The sequence below is a fragment of the Amia ocellicauda genome, chromosome 5, assembly GCF_036373705.1.
Source record: "Amia ocellicauda isolate fAmiCal2 chromosome 5, fAmiCal2.hap1, whole genome shotgun sequence".
NCBI lineage: Eukaryota > Metazoa > Chordata > Actinopteri > Amiiformes > Amiidae > Amia > Amia ocellicauda.
Genome location: NC_089854.1, coordinates 45,014,983 through 45,037,821, shown reverse-complemented (window position 1 = coordinate 45,037,821; position 22,839 = coordinate 45,014,983). Strand labels below are relative to the sequence as shown.

General features: G+C 38.7%; 1 protein-coding gene across 2 annotated transcripts; it reads left to right on the top strand.

Annotated features, from left to right (window-relative positions):
- The first annotated feature begins 588 nt into the window (after window positions 1-588).
- On the top strand, window positions 589-21,497 carry ric8b (RIC8 guanine nucleotide exchange factor B). 2 transcript variants are annotated; one of them, XM_066705411.1, is made up of 10 exons: window positions 589-789; window positions 3,387-3,434; window positions 3,893-4,495; window positions 6,090-6,184; window positions 8,789-8,939; window positions 10,953-11,048; window positions 11,274-11,418; window positions 15,506-15,650; window positions 15,763-15,882; window positions 18,692-21,497. In XM_066705411.1, exons 1-10 carry the CDS (start codon window positions 706-708, stop codon window positions 18,798-18,800), a joined length of 1,596 nt encoding a protein of 531 aa, XP_066561508.1. In that variant the 5' UTR covers window positions 589-705; the 3' UTR covers window positions 18,801-21,497. The 2 variants fall into 2 exon arrangements, with proteins under 2 accessions (XP_066561508.1, XP_066561507.1); XM_066705410.1 differs by having other exon boundaries at window positions 15,748-15,882.
- The last annotated feature ends 1,342 nt before the right edge of the window (window positions 21,498-22,839 follow it).

Genomic DNA, 22,839 nt, shown 5'->3' with positions numbered 1-22,839 from the left:
ACTGAACAGGCAAAAGAACGGGGCAGATTGAAAGATAAAGCTGAATGCAGTTTCTTGCCAATAAAATCAAAAGGTGATATAACTCAGAGAACACTGAGGTATAAACCTTTTTTGTATTAAAATTAAACATGCCAAGTACAAAGTATGTTTGACCAGAGATTTGTTAACTGCAGGCTGCTGCAAAAGTAGCATTACCTACATCAGAAACATTATTACTTCTGTTTTTACAGTTTGGTTTTTGTGTGTGAACTCTACAGAAACAGGTTCTTTGCATTTAAAATTCAAAAGACTGACGTTTAAGTTGACAAATTTGTGTGGCCTGGAAGTCTGCACAGTAAGATTATGCATAACTATCAAGTTAACATGAGCTATATCTCTGTAATTGTTATTGTTGTAAATCATATTCAGTTTTAATCTATAATGAAACCGAAGGAAATATAGTTTTTTTCTAAGCACATGGAAAGTGGCATCTAAAGCATGCTACCGTACGTCTGCCTGGCCTCCCGCGCACTGAGTCTGCGCGGAGAGTCACGTGGAAGAAGTCCTGCGCTTTGGTTGTCAAGGAGACTCGGACGTCACCGGGTCACAGGTGAGAGTTGAAAGGTCGAGGAGGGCGTATGTTGTGGTTGTGTATGAAACGGTACTGCAGAATTTCTCGTCACCTCGCTGCAACTTTGGGTTGGAACGGATTTTGTTTGGGAAAGGATGGAGCTGAATAGCGTTTTGTCGAAGCTGGAAAGCGGTAACGAAGAAGACATCGAGAGTCTTTTGCGAGAATACAACCGAGAGGTAGGAGATGCAGCCATTGCCTGCGCTTTGCCTACGTCAGTTTGACAGCGCTAGTGTTTTGCACACAACACAGATGGGCTCTGTCTCTTTCAGCATCAACGCAGATACATGTCCATGTGAATCTTCAGCAAAAATAATTTATAAACATAATACATTTCGTATTTATAATGATCTCACTGTCGTGTACGTACAGCGTCTGCTGTTATACATTCTTGTGTAACATCATTTAGGGCACAGACCTGTTCATGCAGGTCCTTGTCGAAACTTGAGGTACCAGTCATTGTGCAAATGCCTATCATTATTGTAATAAATGATCAATTCTGACTCCATGCAAAGGGCGATATTAATGTTACAAATATCAATATCAGATGCTTTTCCTTTGGCCAGTGGGCTGTGGTTTTTTAATAATAAATCAAATTGCCGAATATATCAAGCGTTTCATTCGTTAGTGTAAGAAACATGTTTCTAAAAGTACATTTTAAAATGATACGTTTGTGTAGGCCTATAATAAAAAGTTTGCTTTTTAAAATGTATAATGTGAGCCATTATTCAGCGGAAAAGCAGTAAATCTGAGCTACAAAATGACTTGGGAGCTCTCTACTATGAATGCAAAATACAGCATGTAGGCCTGATACTAGATTCGCAATTGAAGACGCATGCACATCCAGAAGTTGTCTTCTCTGCTATAACCACTTAAGTCTCTATATCTCTATACAAAGGACGTTCATAATAGCATTTTGTGCTTAAAATTATTTTATTTTATTTTATTTTAAATCTTAGACCTCTCCGATTTTAATTTAGCCACTTGCCTGATGTGTGAGTGAAGAGTTACACTATCTTCAGCATTAATGTGATGATGGGTTGTACACATCAATTATGCAACATGTAGGCTACTGTACAGCCCATCACACTTGATTTGAAGCCTTAGTATAATATGTTAAATGTCGTATTTACTTATAAGTGCCAATTTATTGTGACTCTGAGGCATATTTGTGAATATTCTCTATTAAATAAAATGCGTTAAAAAATAGCAAGTAACTAGTGGTTAGGACAAAGAACATCTGATGCAAATGTGTCAGACGGGAAACTAGGTAGGTGTGGATGACTTATTGTGTGACGTAGGCATTCGTTAGATAGGCGTTGAATTTACCTCAGTTTTTGTTTAAATGTCAAACATTATGTAATAGGTAACATTACTCTTTCCTTGACTGGCTGTTCAGCTCTGTGAAGGTCACTGTGTACAACACTGTGCACTGCTGTTGTTTGCAATCTGTTTAACTTAGTTTAATTTAGTTTAAGTTTGTTCTTTTTGTTATCAGTTTAACTTTTATCTAAAACAAATCCTTGATTTGATCTGCTTCCATTAAGTATAAATACACCGATCAGCCATAACATTATGACCACCTGCCTAATATTGTGTAGGTCCCCTTTTGCCGCCAAAATATCCCTGACCCATCGAGGCATGGACTCCACTAGACCTCTGAAGGTGTGCTGTGGTATCTGGCACCAAGATGTTAGCAGCAGATCCTTTAAGTCCTGTAAGTTGCGAGGTGGGGCCTCCATGGATCGGACTTGTTTGTCCAGCACATCCCACAGATGCTCGATTGGATTGAGATCTTGGGGAATTTGGAGGCCAAGTCAACACCTTGAACTTGTGATTCATCAGACCAGGCCACCTTCTTCCATTGCTCCGTGGTCCAGTTCTGATGCTCACCTGCCCATTGTAGGCGCTTTCGGCAGTGGACAGGGGTCAGCATGGGTACCCTGACTGGTCTGTGGCTACGCAGCCCCATACACAACAAACTGCGATGCACTGTGTGTTCTGACACCTTTCTATCAGAACCAGCATTAACTTTTTCAGCAAATTGAGCTACAGTAGCTCATCTGTTGGATCGGGCCAGCCTTCGCTCCCCACGTGCATCAATGAGCCTTGGCCGTCTGTGACCCTGTCGCTGGTTCACCGCTTTTCCTTCCTTGGACCACTTTTGATAGGTACTGACCACTGCAGACCGGGAACACCCCACAAGAGCTGCAGTTTTGGAGATGCTCTGACCCAGTCATCTAGCCATCACAATTTGGCCCTTGTCAAAGTTGCTCAGATACTTACACTTGCCCATTTTTCCTGCTTCTAATACATCAACTTTGAGGACAAAATGTTCACTTGCTGCCTAATATATCCCACCCACTGACAGGTGCCATGATAACGAGATTATCAGTGTTATTCACTTCACCTGTCAGTGGTCATAATGTTATGGCTGATTGGTGTATATACACATAGATGGGAAGATGCATAGAAAGGAATATTAAAAGGCCATTGGCATTTTTAGAAACAAGATAATTATGTGATTCAATTACACATTCTTTCAAGGATGTCCTTGTTTACTGTGGGAAGCTTTTGAATGCAGCCATACATTTAAAAACACATACTGGCATTATCTTAGTGTTGAACAATTCATATCCATACTGTAGGCAAGAGTAGGCCTAAACATTTATCTGAAAAGCTGAGTGCTCTACCAGGAATAGATATTTTCAGGAATAAAATATGAGACCTTTTCTTTTTCTGTTTTTATTCATCTATGTGTTTCCTTCATTTCCAGAACAGCCGGACATTTATCTTTGACCAAAGAGAGGAAGACAAGAGGAAGGCAAGTTGTTAAAATGTTCTGATGTTTGCTGGATGTGTTGCTACAGAACTGCAGAAGTCTAGAGATATGTTTATTGCCCAGTTAGAACATCATTTACAACAATTTACATCAACAATTTACCATAAACTACCATTAAGTCATTAGTGCGAGTCCAAAGAGTGATCTTGGAGGTATTTTGATTGTAATTATATAGGCTTCCAGTTTATCTGAGATTATAATATTTGTTTTAATATAAAATAACTTGCATAGTTGTTCTTCAGTGCTTTCATTTATTAATAATTTAGATATTCTGAATTTGCTGGTGAGCATATAGAATCGTTCACGCTGAGTGTACTCCAGTAACCTAATGCTGTTTGACACCTTACATTGCTCTCTAGTTTAATGTAATACCCACCTCCAACATACAAAAATAATGCGAATGCCCTTTCCTTGTGCTGGACAATGTTCTTTTCTTGCAGAAACTTTGTGAGGGGCTGGTCAGAGTGTTGGAGCGGGATGGACGGGCTTGCTGTCGGACGGCCTGCCTGGAGACACTCCGCATCCTCTCCCGGGACAAGAGGGTTCTGGGACCGGTGGCCACGCGGGAAGGCATGCTGATCCTGGCTGAGCTGGCTGGGCTGCAGGAGGAGGGAGACCGGGCGGTGGAGATTGTAGATGAGCAGGTGGTGGTGGAGGCCTTGAAGTGCCTGTGCAACGTGGTCTTCAACAGTGTGGCGGCCCAGCAGAAGAGTGCGGAGATCAGGTTGGCGGCAGGGCTGTGTGCCCGTCTGAGGACCTACACCACCCAGGGCCTGAGTCACGACGTGGCACTCTTCTCCCTGCGCCTGCTCTTCCTGCTCTCGGCACTCAGGACAGATGTGCGGGCCTGCTTGAGGCAGGAGCTGAAGGCCGTGGACTTGCTTATCAGTGTCCTGGAGCACACTCTCGGCATAAAGTGGGTGGCGGAGTTTGAAGCCGAGAGCGACCCCAAATCTCTGCCTTTACCACTGGAAGAGAATGAACGTGTCATGGAAGCCCTGAAAGCCCTGTTCAACCTCACCTTGTCTGACACCAGTGAAGAGGTAAGCTTTCGTGATGCTCATTTTAATTTTTAAGTCTGCATTAACCGCAGTTGCATTCACTTCTGTTTTCTTTGTCTTGGTTCTTTTTCTTTCTTTCATCACAATATTGAATAAATGGAGACACCTAAAATTGGAGAATATGTGCAGCACCACACATTTCTGAGTGTTTCTACGCAACAGGGTGAATCTGAACGCCTAATTGCTCGCTTGATGTGGTTTCCCGAGACTGTAGGGTGAAAACACTCTGCTTCCCTCACATAATACTCCTCTCCTTTTCTTCTTTTTCATTTTGCTTTGTTTTTCTTCCACACTCAGTTTATTGAAGCATGAGGTTGAAGTACAAGATGACTTCTGGAAACTGCTTAAAAATTTCGGCCTAAAGATAAAATGGCTGCAGACTGTGCACTTGGTATAAATAATAATAATATGGTTATTATAATCCTGTCTTTATCTTGTATAGAATAGAATTGTTTGTTTCCTGTTTCTGTGAGAGCTTTCTCTTTGTTTTGTCTTCCTACCACATGATTATTTTGATATGCTGGGCAATGCTATGACGTATTACAGAATTAAATTGAGGGTTTTATTGATTCTGTACACAAACACAAACTATAGTTGTCTCCTAGGTGATGTTGCACATGCCTGTTCTCGGCAGACCTGCAAGGAATAATTAATATGTAAATCTGTTTTGATTGAATTTAATATTCAGGCTGAAGTGGGAAACCTTACACCATACTTCGTCCCCCTGGTGACTCCAGTTTTACTGCATCTCCCATTCAAACAGAACTGTGCCTGGGTAAATCTGGTTTTCACTGATAAGCCTCTAAGAAGACTTCCCTGACCTGTATTAGGGCCATCTTAGAAGACGGAAGTGTACAAAGTCCACAAAATTGTGCTGAGTAATTGAGGAGGCAAAAAATCCCCAAAACTTTCAGAAACATTTCCTGATATCGTAGACCACTTATGACCAGTCACAAGAGAATGTGCCAAATGTTGGAATTAGCGTTAAACACAATCATGAAAAAATGCACAACAGTAGTAAGGGTGGCTGCTGTAAATACTGCACAGGACAGTATGCTGTTACTCAGTTACGCTTCTGCAACTCTTAGAAAAGTCTTTCATACTTGGTAGCTGATACGTTTATTGAAAAGGCAGAGTAATCAGTGATTGCGCATTGGTAGTAATCAATATTATTTTGGAGGCCCTGTGCTACGGCTGCTGCCAGTTACATAATCCAGGCTGTATGTTTCCATTAAGTTGCTTTAAGGATGTAGACTTGTGCAAAGGCATTCCTCCATGGCATACCATTTGTCAAAGTATTTTAGTGTTGAAAATGTAAGGCGCATCTACAGGTTTTGTGTTGCTGTCAACTCGTGCTCCAAATGTGAATTCATTAGGTCCTCATTGTAGGGCAGTTTCTGTAGCCTGCATTGGTGGAGGTGTTGTATAATGATATACATGTATAAGCTGACCCCAGATTTCCACTTGTTCACTCCTGTGACATCCCAGCCCACCCACTGCCCAGCATCACTCCACTTTGTGCCTGCTGCCACAGTAAAGTTGAGGATCATGTTGTTGTACATCCTTCATTTGATAGGACGGGGCCCACCAGCTTCGCCTCATCACCGCCATCATGCGCCATCTTTTGATGATAAAGACTCAGACAGAGGACAAAACAGAGGAAGCACACAGGTTGGAATACTTTTCAATGCAATACAACTTAAAAGGACTGTGTATGCATGTGTCTGACAGTAGAGTCCAGTAAGTGTCTGTCACTAGTATGAGGTGAACATTTCTCCTGTTTATTAGGTAAAGCACACTGTAGTTGAGCAAGACATGAGAGGTTCAAAGTGAATATAAGAAGTCCTTTAATGTCTTTTAAGTTGCTAGCCATGTTGATGTTTTTTTCCCCACATTTCTTCCATGCTATTACGTTCAGCTAATGTAGCCTTTAGGAATAATTCTATTGGTTTTAAGCTTCTCTTTGATTGAAATAGTTATTTCTAATATAGCAATCTCTGCAAGAGGATGATTAAAAAATAAAATCACATTGTACTTTCCAGAACAATTCTCATTTGTTTGAATGTTTTCACAGTAATGAGGAATACTGCAATACTGCAAGTGAAGTTAAAATTTCCCAAAGGTATCAATACAATAGTTATATGCAATTTGTTTTAATGAACATGACATTATCAAAATATTGATCTAAATGAATCCCAATGAGAATGTCCCTAGTACTTTTTTGTACAGACAGCTTTTCCATTTCCCCTTTTTCTTCACTGCATAGATTAATTTTATCGGGGTGTATTTTTTTGGTTTTAGTTATTTATAATCTATAAAAACTGGCAACAACAAACCTAATCATGGATGATTTAGTATATTTTATTTATCCAGTTGTGGAGATGGCAAATGGAACCAATACAACATTTTTCCTGAGATTTGTTTTGCCTAACATGCTTAATAGGTTTAATTTGTGTTGACCTTCCAGTTCATGGAAGAGTTTTGTTTCTTTAACTTAAGTGTAACATCTGCTTTAAACACACATTATTTTTCAAGAAGGCCTTTGCCCAGCAAAAGCTAATGGTTGTCAGTTTGAGTGCCAGGAATACATTGCAATCCCACAGTCTAGGGGTCCAGACTCCTCCAGACTGTGTAAGCATGTTGCTGTCTTGCAGAAAGCAAAACTAAAATCTGTGTATTAACCTAACTGATAAATATGTTACCCTCAATGGGTGCTTACAAAATGTCCAGATTGCATTCCTCCATTAAAAAAGACTACAGGTGTGAAATTCATATTTCAGTCTATGATTGCTTCTATACATTTGAACAGAGAATATTTTGTGTAGTACTAGTACAAAGTAACAAGATCCCAAAGGGGCAATCCAACAAAGTTCTTTATCTGCTCTCTGAGTTAAACCAAGTGACATGAACAATGTTTTCTTCCTAATGCAGAGACTTCCTTGCTCATCTTCTTACAAAGTGTATTTCAGTGAAACAAAAAATGTAAATGTTTCAGTAACCACAAAATACAGGGCAAATGTTTTTGTTTTGAGGCATTCCCAAGTCAAAATGAACTGGAGGAGGTGGAGGCATATTATAGAACTGTAAACATTAGACTACATGTGTATATATCCTGTGGCTGTTTTATAAACGTAGGATAAGTCTACCTAATTAATTTGTTTTCTTCTAGTTTCTAGTTTTGTTTCTGTGCAAGTCAAGCTGTTTAAAATGTTGAGCACTGAGGGAACTAGCCTAAATGTTTTGGTAAATGTTTTGGCCTTTACCTTTTAAGTTTTTTGTTTTTGTTTTTAAGGCTTTTAAGTTTTCCCTGATTCAGCATATCGAGAGGGGTCTGGGAGCCAAGAGGGTGGGTGTCATCTACGGATGATTAATGATATCCTCAGAGGAGGATAAATGGGCCCTGCTATATTCTGTATTCTCACCCCCTGTGGAATGCAGCCTAATTCCATTGTGCAAACCTGGCTATAGTCTCAGGGCCTTTGGTAGCTGGAAAATGTCCTCCTCTTTTGGCACAAATAGAACTGTCAACAAGGAGACACAGATCAGTAGGCCAAACCTTTGGTCCTGAAAGGAATAACTCAAACACACTGATCCAGAAAATTCATTTTGCTTTTTTTGCTTTTTTTCTCCAGAACTTTTAGCCTTTATAATCCAAATGTCAGGTGTAAAAAAACAAAATTATAACTTTGGATTGTTTAATTTTATGTTTTCTGTGTGCTTACCATACAATTCTTTAATCTGGTCTGCCTTTGTTAATGTCTGTCACAAACAAATATGTTGTGATGGGCTGCTGACAATGCTGAAAGTTTGATCGTCTCAGTTGCATGGCTGTACTCAAGACTGGATGCTCTTTGTGTTAGGATCTCCATATTCCCGATAACTATTAACCAAAGTACATTTTTGTGTTTGAAATATGTGTTGTGGATATTTAGGTGGTGGTGGCGCCTTATCATTTTATTTTCCCTTTGTGATGTTTATCAAACTCAAACAACATCCTTGTCTATCATAAGTATTATATGTTTTTTCAAAGCGAGGTGGTATGTGTTTATCATTATTGGGAACTCTTCCAGATGGAATTCTTAAAGTTGTGCTACTATATTGGACCTCTAATTATCCTTGGTTAGAAACTTGTAATATCGACACCTCGTTGCCAGTGCATCACTGGGGATAAAGATCTTTAGATATAAACTGACATTAACTCCTGTTGTCTGGAATGTAGCCTGTCATTAGTCTGAGCTTGGTGCCCTTTTTCTTTTTTTCCTCTTGTCATTTTAGTCATGCCATTAATCTGCTGAGCAACATTCCAGTGTCCTGCCTGGATGTGCTGATCTGTGTCCAGAGCCAGGGAGGACTGGAGGAGTTCAACGGGAAGAACATGGATGCAATTGAGGTCCTCCTAGACTTCATGGAGAAGAGGATAGACAAGGTAAGTTCACAACACTAGCTTAGAGTATCCTCCCCCCCATTAGGAGACCTTATATTTAGAATCAGCCATCTTTGCTCCATGTTAAAGTGAGCAGAAGGCTCAGACAACTATGTGTAACTGGGTTTACCATGGTTTGTACCTTTTCTGCATTCAGTAATGGCAATACAAGATCTATAACTGGACTGATATCTAACTGCACTGGCTTTGTGTTACAAGTTATCTCATTGCTTACACTTAAAAGTCACTTTGAGTTTTGGATGGATCCCAAATCTACATGGCAATGGTCACTCGTGCTTTATACAAGTTCATAGCCTGTTCTCTTCCCCTGGATTAAAACCTATGTTTAGCCACAGAGGTTGTGTACAGTGAGGGAAAAAAGTATTTGATCCCCTGCTGATTTTGTACGTTTGCCCACTGACAAAGAAATGATCAGTCTATAATTTTAATGGTAGGTGTATTTTAACAGTGAGAGACAGAATAACAACAAATCCAGAAAGACGCATTTCAAAAAAGTTATAAATTGATTTGCATGTTAATGAGGGAAATAAGTATTTGATTCCCTGTCAATCAGCAAGATTTCTGGCTCCCAGGTGTCTTTTATACAGGTAACGAGCTGACATTAGGAGCACTCCCTTTAAGAGAGTGCTCCTAATCTCAGCTCGTTACCTGTATAAAAGACATCTGTCCACAGAAGCAATCAATCAATCAGATTCCAAACTCTCCACCATGGCCAAGACCAAAGAGCTGTCCAAGGATGTCAGGGACAAGATTGTAGACCTACACAAGGCTGGAATGGGCTATAAGACCATCGCCAAGCAGCTTGGTGAGAAGGTGACAACAGTTGGTGCGATTATTCGCAAATGGAAGAAACACAAAATAACTGTCAGTCTCCCTCGGTCTGGGGCTCCATGCAAGATCTCACCCCGTGGAGTTTCAATGATCATGAGAACGGTGAGGAATCAGCCCAGAACTACACGGGAGGATTTTGTTAATGATCTCAAGGCAGCTGGGACCATAGAAAACAATTGGTAACACACTATGGCGTGAAGGACTGAAATGTACAGGCCCGTCTGAAGTTTGCCAGTGAACATCTGAATGATTCAGAGGAGAACTGGGTGAAAGTGTTGTGGTCAGATGAGACCAAAATCGAGCTCTTTGGCATCAACTCAACTGGCTGTGTTTGGAGGAGGAGGAATGCTGCCTATGACCCCAAGAACACCATCCCCACCGTAAAACATGGAGGTGGAAACATTATGCTTTGGGGGTGTTTTTCTGCTAAGGGGACAGGACAACTGCACCGCATCAAAGGGACGATGGACGGGGCCATGTACCGTCAAATCTTGGGTGAGAACCTCCTTCCCTCAGCCAGGGCATTGAAAATGGGTCGTGGATGGGTATTCCAGCATGACAATGACCCAAAACACACAGCCAAGGCAACAATGGAGTGGCTCAAGTAGAAGCACATTAAGGTCCTGGAGTGGCCTAGCCAGTCTCCAGACCTTAATCCCATAGAAAATCTGTGGAGGGAGCTGAAGGTTCGAGTTGCCAAACGTCAGCCTCAAAACCTTAATGACTTGGAGAGGATCTGCAAAGAGGAGTGGGACATAATCCCTCCTGAGATGTGTGCAAACCTGGTGGCCAACTACAAGAAATGTCTGACCTCTGTGATTGCCAACAAGGGTTTTGCCACCAAGTACTAAGTCGAAGGGGTCAAATACTTATTTCCCTCATTAACATGCACATCAATTTATAACTTTTTTGAAATGTGTTTTTCTGTATTTTTTTGTTGTTATTCTGTCTCTCACTGTTAAAATACACCTACCATTAAAATTATAGACTGATCATTTCTTTGTCAGTGGGCAAACGTACAAAATTAGCAGGGGATCAAATACTTTTTTCCCCTCACTGTATAGGCTGCACCACAGTGTTATTAAATAGACTCTCCAGCCTGGTTGCATTGTACACCTGTATAGTTTTGTATATGGATGTATTGATGAATGATTCCCCAACCAGGCATCAAACTATAAAGAAGGGCTCACCCCAGTGCTGAGTCTCCTGACTGAGAGCTCCAGATACCACAGAGAGATCAGAAAATACATTAAAGCCCAGGTAAGCCACTTTTCCTCCTATCTGACCCCTTCATAGAATCCTCCAATATGGGTACATGTGGTTAGATGAAATCAGATTGATTATATGATTTGTCTGTTAAGTAGCTATTTATTTAGTTAGTGAAGTATGTTTCTATAATTTACAAATACATACAGCTTTTATATAGATTTTATTTATTTATTTATTTATTTATTTATTTATACATCTCTTACTTTTCTTTACCAGGTACTACCCCCCCTGAAAGATGTCAAGATCCGCCCTGAAGTGGGGACAACAGTCCGGAACAAACTAGTGCGTCTCATGACACACGTGGACACTGGGGTGAAGCAGAGTGCTGCAGAATTCCTCTTTGTCCTGTGCAAAGAGAGTGGTGAGTAAAGTGTTCAACGTGGCATTCCAGAGTTGTCTTGTAGAGGATCTTCATTTCTCCACCCTGATTAGCAAAATATTCTCCTGCCTGGGATTTGATTCTTATTTTAAGTTCGCTGCTTTCTCCTTTCCTCGATTTGTATTCGTACGTTGCATTCCCATGCCTGCAGCTTTTTCTTTTTCTTTTGTTGAAATTATTTTGTTTTACACTTAATAGAAACTTGAGAACATGTGAAGGCACATGCTCAGACTGAAGTTAAAAAATAAAAATGCTGTCAGCGTTAACGCATGCGATTAATTAAAAAATATTAACGCGTTATTCATTTTAAATGCAATTCATCGCATTTCTCTATTTTGAACATTCTGTGTACCTGTAGTTGAAACACAGATGCGATCGTGATGGAGAAGAATGGTAGATAAATGAATGGCTGTTTCTGTTTTAAAACACTTTTGGATGGTTCAATGGACAAAACCAAAGTTATATGTAATCTCTGTGAAGGTGAATTTCAATATTGTAGAAGCACATTATGTTTGAGCCTAAAAGCCAAACATGTTGAAAGTGCTGGTCAAGGTGGTGTGCAGCATCACTAATAATAATATAGAAGAGAGCAGCATTATTTTTTAAAAATGTCAACAGACTAGTTCGGTTGAGCAGCTGGCTCAATGTGAAGAAATAGGTGAACTGCAGTACTATGGGTTTAGTTCTTATATTAAGCCTACAGTGCCTTGTGAAAGTATCCACCCCCCTTTGCATTTTTCCTATTTTGTTGCCTTACAACCTGGAATTAAAATAGATTTTTGGGGGGTTTGTATCATTTGATTTACACAACATGCCTACCACTGCAATTTTTTTTATTGTGAAACAAACAAGAAATAAGACAATAAAACTGAAAACTTGAGTGAGCTTAACTATTCACCCCTCCAAAGTCCATACTTTGTAGAGCCACCTTTTGCAGCAATTACAGCTGCATGTCTCTTGGGGTCCTTCTCTATAAGCTTGGCACACCTAGCCACTGGGATTGTTGCCCATTCTTCAAGGCAAAATTGCTCCTTCAAATTGGATGGGTTCCACTGGTGTACAGCAATCTTTAAGTCATACCACAGATTCTCAATTGGATTGATGTCTGGGCTTTGACTAGGCCATTCCAAGACATTTAAATGTTTCCCCTTTAACCACTCGAGTGTTGTTTAGCAGTATGCTTAGGGTCATTGTCCTGCTGGAAGGTGAACCTCCGTCCCAGTCTCAAATCTCTGGAAGACTGAAACAGGTTTCCCTCAAGAATTTCCCTGTATGTAGCGCCATCCATCATGCATTCAATTCTGACCAGTTTCCCAGTCCCTGCCGATGAAAAACATCCCCACAGCATGATGCTGCTACCACCATGCTTCACTGTGGGGATGGTGTTCTCGGGGTGATGAGAGGTGTTGGGTTTGCGCCAGACATAGCGTTTTCCTTGATGGCCAAAAAGCTCAATTTTACCACTCTTTCGTAAAGCCCAGCTCTTTGGAGTGTACGGCTTAATCTGTACTTCTCCTCAACTTTGTCCCTGACCTGTTTGGAGAGCTCCTTGGTCTTCATGGTGCCGCATGCTTGGTGGTGCCCCGTGCTCAGTGGTGTTGCAGACTCTGGGGCCTTTCAGAACATGTGTATATATACTGAGATCTTGTGACGGATTATGTGACACTTAGATTGCACACAGGTGGACTTTAATTATGTGACTTCTGAAGGTAATTGGTTGCACCAGATCTTATTTAGGGGCTTCATAGCAAAGGGGGTGAATACATATGCACACACACACACCACCGTTTTTTATTTTTTAGAATTTTTTTAAATTAGTTATTTTTTTCATTTCACTTCACCAGTTTGGACTTTTTTGTGTATGTCCATTATATGAAATCCAAATAAAAATCCATTTATATTACAGGTTGTAATGCAACAAAATAGGAAAAATGCCAAGGTGGGTGAATACTTTCAGAAGGCACTGTATGCCTATATTAAGTCTGTAAGATGTGGTGAGATTTTCTTTGAAATTGTATTCACTTTTTCAGTTCAGTTAAATATGATTAAATCTGATAATCTAACTCATGTATATTGTAAATGTTTTATGTCATTTTGATTTATTAGTGAAAATGTTAGATTAATCGTGATTTTAAAAAGTAATTGTTCGACAGCCCTATAAAACACCTGTTTAGAATAGAATTCATTTTTTTGCCTGTTATGCCAGCAGCCCTTTGGTGTAACAGAGGGCAGTGCTAGTGTGCCAAGAGCACACAATTCAGTTTTCATATAAAAACAACTAGAGGTCCTTCAGCTTTTGCAGTCTTTTAATGCAATGAGAACTTTTATTAATGATTAATTTATGTATTTGTTAGCACAGTGGTTCCCAAACTTTCTGTGTGGCACCCCCCAAAAAACATTTGGGTCACAGCTTGCGCTCCCCCCCCCATGTCCCACATGTTCATATTTATATTACCTTTTTTTTTTTTTTTTTTTTTGAAAGCCCTAACGTTTACCAAGGATGAATAAACTTGTTTGCATTTCACTTTTCACAATTTTATTTGGCCATTTACATTGGAATCTCTCTATGCATTAACCTATTCTTAACAGCATCTAGTATGGATGAGCCTGAATCAACATAATTGTAGAAGATAGATATATGATTTAATATATATATATATATATATATATATATAGAGAGAGAAAGAGAGAGAGAGAGAGAGAGAGAGAGAGAGAGACCAAATAGTCGAAAAGATGGCCACTATTCTCGACAAGTGAATCTAACATTAGATAGTTAAAATAATAATAATATTGATTTTATTTTAAAGCTTGTACAGTTGATTGGCTCTGTGTAGCTGTAATGAAGATTGACGGGAGGGTGGGATTTGTTATTTCTTGTCTGTGATTGGCTGACAATGACAGATCTGCACGACTCCGCCAATGGGATCGGTGGAATTCTGCAGATCTGCGGTGCTTCAAACGCGACAATGGCTTCCTCTCAGAGAATTTCTGCATGGAAATACTTTGACAAAGTAAATGAAAACACTGTTAAGTGTATAATATGTGCAATGCAATTAATATACCACAAATCCACCCTTCTGCGAAACTAGCAATGACAGAAAAGGAAAGAGGTGCAACAAACAAACTAATATTATTAAAACGCAAACAGCCTACTATTGCTATATATTTTGTTTTCACTGGAACTTGAACGCACAGGTATGTTTCTGAATTTATTTAATAAAGTTGTTGTGTTAGATGAGTATTTTAAAATAAAGTTCAGAACTTCTTGCAATTGCAAAAATGGTCACATTGCATTATTTAGCATTTAATGTATTTTTTGTTAATGCGTTTCCAAGATATTGCAGCAGAGAGTCCCGGTGAGCTCATTTCCAACTCAATGACATTTTGGAGCTGCAAGTTATTCTTATGTATTTATTTTACCGTAATTATCACCTCATATAAACTGCTGTGTATTTTGATCTGAAACTACCAATTAGCAGCTTTCACAGACACTGCTGCCTGACAATCCTCTATTCTGATTGGCCAGGACTGGATATGGAAGAATCCAATAACCGAGACCCAATGTCCACACCTTGTGAGTCGTGACAGTACAGTTTGTTTTTAATGTGTGTAAGTGTAGAAAAAGTCGTTTCACAGAGAGAGGTCGATGCAAAAGATATCAGTTCATCCAATGCGATTTCAGCGGGGCGGCAATCAACAGTTGTCAGATACCCTCGTGGATTTCTGGTGTCTCGTCTTGACTTTTTACACATTCAGCTCTTTCCCCGCGCCCCCCCCATAAAGGGTCTTGTGCCCCACAGTTCGGGAACCACTGTGTTAGCACATGGCGACTTTGACAAAATTCATATTTCAGGAAATCTTACAGTAAAGAGCAGGATAATACAATACACAATGTCAGTCCTAGTAAGTGTAAAATTAACTAAGAACATTTGTGAAAAACAGTGCATGATGAGGGCAGTTTAGGAGGAAATCAAGCAAGAACTGAGTACCAATACAATGTAAGGCACCCTTCTGTTTTTTTTTTTTTATGAACATGGACGTGAATATTAGGTCTTGTTTTGTGTTTCAGTGGACAACTTGTTGAAGTACACTGGCTATGGCAATGCAGCAGGGCTCCTGGCTGCCCGGGGGCTGCTGACAGGAGGCAGAGGAGATGGGCAGTACTCTGACGATGAAGATTCGGATACAGAGGAGTACAAATCTGCAAAGCCTTTGTGAGTAGCTGTTGCTCAGATAATCCTATCCTTTATTTTTGTAATTTAAATTGGTTACAATTTTAACTTCGCAATGTTTTTATTTTTGGAGTAACAGTTCTCTGTCTTCCAGTATCAATCCTATCACTGGCCATGTTGAAGAGCCAATGCCAAATCCCATTGAAGAAATGACCGAGGAACAGAAGGAATACGAAGCGCAAAAGCTGGTGACCATGTTTGACAAGCTGTCCAGGTACAGTACAGTTTATTTACACCTGCACAATATGTGTTTTTAATACCTTCTCACAAAGGTTCCTAGAAATCCATTGGCTGTGGGAAAACACTGAATTTCCTGAGTAAAATATTAAAATGTTGCTTTAAAAAAAAAAAAAAAAAAAAAAAAAATAGGCTGATGGTGCTCTAAGGACTCCGACTTTGATTTAAAATTAACTTTTGAATAACATAAATAACGTTTCATATTTATATAACTATACATTGTGTTCATGTATATTCTGGTTAGGAATTCTTAATTTTAACAGTTTTAATTTGTGGAAAAGCACCTTTTTTTTCATGGAAAGTCTGCAGTTTATTATAAATACTTATTAATGTACTAACATTTTATTGTTTATGTACACTCAAGACCTCATATGATGAACCATAGAAGTGGAAAATAATTACTATATAAATTATGTGTTGGGTTTTATATAACAATTGGCACATAGTTGACTACAACAACGGGCCTTCATTCTGGTGTTAAGATGAGATTTTCTTGACTCAAAGGACTCAAAATCCTTACTTAAATTGTCTTATTTATTTTTCACTATATATTTATATATATTTTACCCAAGTACTTTGCTAATGTTACAGAAGATACGAGGCCAAATGCATTCGAATGCATGTCCAGCTGATTAGGGAAAGGTTGAATTGAAGGCGAGATGAGCGTATTCCTTGCCAACCTGTTCATTAAACCAAAAATCTGTATGTCTGTTGACCTGCTCCAATTATTGCTGCCTGAGTATTATAACACATTGAACGAAAGTCAATGAAACGAGTAAGTAAAATAACCCACCAGTACACTAGCGACTCTCATTAAAAATACAGAATTAATTATCGGATAATTGGTACACACAGTGGGTGCTTTCTTTCTGTTTTTTTTTCTCTTTCCCTCTCTCTCTTCTGTCTTGGTATATATCTCTACCTCCCCCTTTTTCTTTTCTTGAACCGAGAAACAAAACCATAGCACATGAAAGGAGGAGAACTTATTAAAGCTACTCAATTAGAGCGAGGTGAATGGGGCTGAGCAGAACAGGCCGCCAAGAATCAGTGAATCTCTTCCTCTGGCCATTATTCAGTACAACTGCTATAATGAACCACACGTGTCAATATAGGGCCCGGTGTCTGCCGTGAAGGAGAAAGCAGATTCCTTTAATAATAAGAGAAGGTTCTTTTTCTTTTCTTTTTCCTTCCCCCCTTTTTATTTGGAGTAGTCATCAAGCTAAATGGCAGACTGTAGATGGGCTTGTATAGTGTGTTCTCTGGGGACTCTTGGGAGATCTGCAAGTGCAGACAGGAATGCACTTTAGGAACTGCTTAATTGTGACTCCTTCCCTGCTGAGGGTCCTTCAGGAGAATGCCTTGTTTGTAATGGGATAATTTCTAATACAAATTGGCGAAGGATGTTGTGCTGGGTGTCAGTGTGCAAAACAAACACAAACATCTACAGTCAGGATCCTTTTGGGGTGCAGGAAACTCGGTGTAGCCCACTCGTTGACCTCCACTGATCAGTTCCCTGCCCCTGTGTTACCTGATTCGCACAGGCATCGCTGCCAGTAATTAGCGCCATGTTTACAGCACTGCAAGATGGCGTGTGGCGCACATAGCTTGTTTAAATTGCGTCTTCAGCACGGTGTCGCTTGAATGGAAAAAAAAAAAATAAGGTTGTCAAGACCACGTAATACAAAAGTCTTTAGTTGAGCTTCCCAGGCTGCCAGTAAGTAGAGCAAAATACAGGAATACATTAATCTGTGACTATACAAGGGCTTAAATTATAGGTGAAAAATCTGTTTTGGTTCTAGAAAAACAGCATACACATTTATTTTGTAGGAATTGTATGTGTTGCATGTATTTTGTTCATTTTATGTTGACTTATGTTTATTTGTAAGTATTTTTAATCCATTCTACATTTGTATATAATCTATATCTCTAATATATCCAATGCTGTGACATTTTCCACGCTTCTTATATTTTTTCGCATATTATTTGGAAGTTTTTAATTAATGCATATTTGTGTGTGTATGTATGTATTCATTCAATCACGTTTTCCAAAATAGTATATGCCAAATACATTTTATGCGATGTCTCCTAATTAATGTAGGTGTCGTTTAAAATCCTTTGATTGGATAATTCACTGATTAATCATTTATAGATGAGCCAGTGACTCACAGTGCAGATATAATTGGATTATCCATTGAAGGGCAGCAAGAGCTTTGAAGAGATTAGAATGACCAATGATCCTGTAATTAAACTGCTGTGAACAATGGTAACAGTAAGGAGAAGGGACAGCAGGCTGGAAACAAATCTGCCAGTCCTTAAGCACTGCTGAAGCGGATGTGGGATGGGGGGGGTGTTTCACAGAATAATTGGTTTCTTTAGAGGACAAAAAATCTGAATATATTAAGCAGGGTGGAATATCTTGTTTAGGAGGGCAGGTAGAGCCATGGCAGCAAATTGGTGGTGAAAGTGAGTAGAAAAGAAACAAAAAACACACGCCAATAAAAAACACCATTATGAAAAGCAATAGGTCCAGGATTCAATAAGGTTTGACTTTCTTTAACGGGCTGTTAATTGGCTTCACTCATCCTTCAGTCTTTGTTCATCTGAGCTTTTTATTTTTATTTTATTCCCCCCCCCCCCCAATTAACCTGTTCATTTGTTTACAATGTGGCTGTTTTCTATTCAGTCTCTTGATTAAAAAGAAGAAAGGGAAAAAAACGCTAACAGGTTATGTTGGCTATTATTTGATGATTCAATGCATTTCTTTTCATCTGCTTTTCCATCTCCAGACAACAGATTATTAGACCAATGGGAGTAAAGCGGGATGGCACCCTAGCCCCATTGGAGGAAGCTATACATCAGTGCACCGTGGAGAGTTGTAGCTCGGATTCGGATTGAAGCGCCACCTGTGAGGATGGTGGCCCTGGCTGATACGCAGGCAGCCCTGTAGTCTCTTCCGTGCATCTTCTGACTCTTGGAGCTGTTCAGCCTGTGGGTGTGGGAGCAACCTTTCCTCTAATTGCTCGCCAGGCAGTGGGCTAATTGTGTAAACAGCATGTAGCTTCAACAGAAATAAGAAGGAAGGACTAGAAGACCTAATACAGGTGATTCCAGGTTGTAGATAATTTAAAACTGGGTAAAAGGGTAGTGGTGTAATTTTTCGGGGGAAGGTGTTTGTTTTTTTGTTTTTGTTACTTTGCCTTTTACAGACACAACATGCACTACTGTATATGTGATCAAAAATGAAGGATGCGATTCACTCCTGGGAATAAAACCCACTCCAAAATACTCAAGTAATGATTTCTTTTGACACCCCCTCATAATAAAATGCATTACCCAAATTTATACTCTGAGGCAAAAATGTTAATTGTTTAATGCTTTGTATTTATGTATTTTCAGATCTTGAATGTATTTCAAGGTTTTTTGTTCTTTTGTGATTTTACTTGACTCGGTTCTTATATTACAATCTGCTATCTCAGATTTTACTGTATCCTCTTTGCATTCACTTGAGATGACTTAAGGCGTCTCATTTGCCATTCAAAACTGTTGTTCATTTGATTTTGTTATTTAAAAAATGTAAACCACTTAAAACGTGTCTCCACTTCATATAACCGAAGAATATTGTCTCTTAAAGATTTGACATAGAAAAACCTTGTCTGTTGTGCATGGCATATGAAAGAATGTTAATACAATTCTGAGCTCTTCTTCTTTTTTTTCTATTTTGTACACCGATTCTATAAAATGTTTGTCTATTGCTTCAATTAATGGATGTTTTATATGGGGGGGAAAAATCTTTTTCTAATATTTGCTGCAATATTACTTAATATATAGGTCTTTTTATTTTACTGATCAGAACTTCAAGTTCACTTCCTTGTTTCCAGTTTTCTCCTAAATTGTTAATTTTGTATGCCAAGTATTGAGGTGTTTGTTCTTCCTGTTTTGATGATTTGTTATAAAATGCCTGTGCTAATTATGAATTCAAGTAAAATAGTGAATATGGCTGATTGATAGATCTCTAGATGTGTTTATATCCTGTAAGAAGAAGCATTAAAGGAAAGTGTATTCAAGTAAAACACAAGCACAGCCCCAAATGAGACATGCTGGGTCAACATATACTAGGGTTAACTGCTATTTTTGTTTAAATATTTTGGAACCCAGTCTTTTTTCCAGATGTGTACCAATTTAGTCTACTGTCTACAGTGTATTTATGATTTGTCTTTTACCCTTTCAACAAGAACAATTAAAAATGGAAGCTTGTTCTGTTTATGAAGCCCAAATCCCTAAACTGCCCCGATACAGTGATAACCCATTATGTCATGGGAAACCGAAAGACCACAATTATTTGTATTTATTTATTTATTTATTTTTATTAACATTTATTTTCAATAGAATACATCTTTAAAAAATTGTGAGAGAGACTACAGCTACTGTAAAACTACTTAGCAACACACTGGGAGGTATATGGCTCTGTTTTGCAGAAGCCAGTACCTTGCTCTTTGGGGCATCTTGAATCATGGGAATAATTTGTATTCTCTGGAAATGCAGAAAACTGCACTGCTTATTAGAAAACTGCTGCTCTTATGAACTTTATGTGCACTGAGAGGCTTCAATTTTCTTCAAGAATTAAGATGTTGATCAGAATGGGAAGTCAGTCACAAAATGTTCACTACTAAGCAGAAAACATGTTTAAGGAAGGGGCAGGGGGATAGCGGGTACAGAATCCATTGATTGAATGTTCAGTAGTTCCCGCTAAGTATATGGTAATTGATTAAATGTGAGGTTTTTGTTTGTTTTTAAAGATTGTGGGAAGAGACATCCTTTTAAATCTCTCCACACCCTGATAAAAAAATATCCTAAAGTGTTCTAAATGGTACAGTAATTAATCTTGGGTAGGTGTCTTTAATTATCGCTTCCTGGTAGGTCATGAATTGAGATTATTTTACTTCCCTCACACAAATCACAGTAAAACTTGTGTAAAATTGTGTTCTACAAAGTGTAGATCAGACATTTCCCATAACAAAATCGCATAACTAGCCCTCCCCTGGTTAGTCACGTCAAACTTTTTAGATTTAGAATATCATTTTCCAAAACCTTTGCTGGAATATTGCATGTTAAAATTACATTGTTTTTCAATTGAACCAGTCTGCCCTTTGTCTTTCAGTATCTTCAGTTACCCTTTTACAACACTGCTGCAAAGATGATTCGAGATTTACTTACAAAATAAAGGATTTTGGTGTTAACATTTAATGATGTTTAATGGAAAGTTTTGATAAACCTATAATTGGATTGCACATAAAGGGAATTAGTGCTTTCTCAGACAATGTTCTAATTGGCTTATAATTAAACATTCTAACTTGGATTACTTACAGCATGTACTTGGTACGAATGTTTAAAAAAACTTATATCCACAACTTGGCAATAAATATCTGTATAGTGTCTCTGATCTACAGTATGCACTCTGGTGTTTTGAGTGGGGAAAGAAAAGATTCACAGTACAAAATAATCCTGCATGATGTCTTTTTTTTGTTTTAATCGTTTTATTGTTTATCTGATCTGAAATTGAATGTCTTTTTATCATTAAATGTATTACCTATTCATTTTCTCTGTAAAGGCCTTGATTTTGAATTGACGTCTACTCCCATTTTAAAAGCCGCAGTCTGTCTAGGTAAGACGAAGTGTCACTCTTTGGAAAAGTTCAAACGTCGGCAGTTAATTCAGAGCTAGACAGCTGATTTTTCCTTTTTCTAATTCCTTTTGCCAATTAATTGGAAGGGAGATATTCACTTGAATATTTCCCACTGTCAAATCCAAGTCGAAGCTGATTGTGGAAAAATAGTCTGGTGATGGTTTTGTTTTTGTAGCCTGCTAGATTTATTTAGACCTTTCGCCCCGTCTGAAAGGTCTAAATAGAGTTTCAGAAATATAACCACCCCAAAGAAAAGGCCTGGTTTGTCACTATCTCATCTTATTTAGTGTAAACCACCAGTGAAACCTCCTTGTCTTTCAACCACTGCTTCGGTCTCTGGACTGGATCCAAACACGTCTGTATGTGGAAATGGAGGATATACTTCCAGAATAAATTTTCCACTTGCAGAAAGACACTGCATTGTGAACACTTTTCCTGAATAGTCATGGTCAGAATATTTGAAAACCCAGTAAGAAACATTGAAATGTGCATAAGGATTCTTTGTCCGATACTGGAGGATTGTCTTTTCTTGGACTTTAGCCAAATGGGACACTTAAGTTCACTTATCTACGGCTTCCTGCTTTTCTAAATTAAACTGTACTGTACTTTAAAATGTATCACCCCCTATGTTAATCATACAATTAGCTTTTTAAAGTGTGCACAAGAAAATAGATGTGATTAATGGGCATTTAGCTTGAAAGCACTTGAACATATTCACTTTTGTTGGTAGTTAGGAGAGAGTTCTTGATAATGCTCAACAAATACATTGAATTACATTTTCCCTGCCTCATTTACAATAAGATTTAAACCCGTCCTATTTTTTTTTATTTATATATATATATATATATATATATATATATATATAAATAATTAAGATCTGGGTTATTAAAGGGGATTACTATTTTTGGGTGTACAATTTAACTTCCTGATGTTCTGCAGGCAGGAAAGGTAAAAACATAAATTATACAAATCAGCTTCAATAAACTTCATGTAGCATATAATCTAAACGTCTCTAAATGCAAACCTAATTATTTCTCCTGCAGTTTGCTATCAGCAGCAGGATATTTGATTCTTTGTGCTGTAATAGAAACATTTATTACAGTTCCACGAAAAGCCACCCTCTGTGCATGGAGGCCCTGTGAAAATACACACAGCAGGAACTGCACACTTGGGAGGTCACGCCTTCCATGCAAATTTACGGCGGCCCATTCAGAGTGGAGTCTGTTCTGGATCCCTTACAGTTTCATTCAC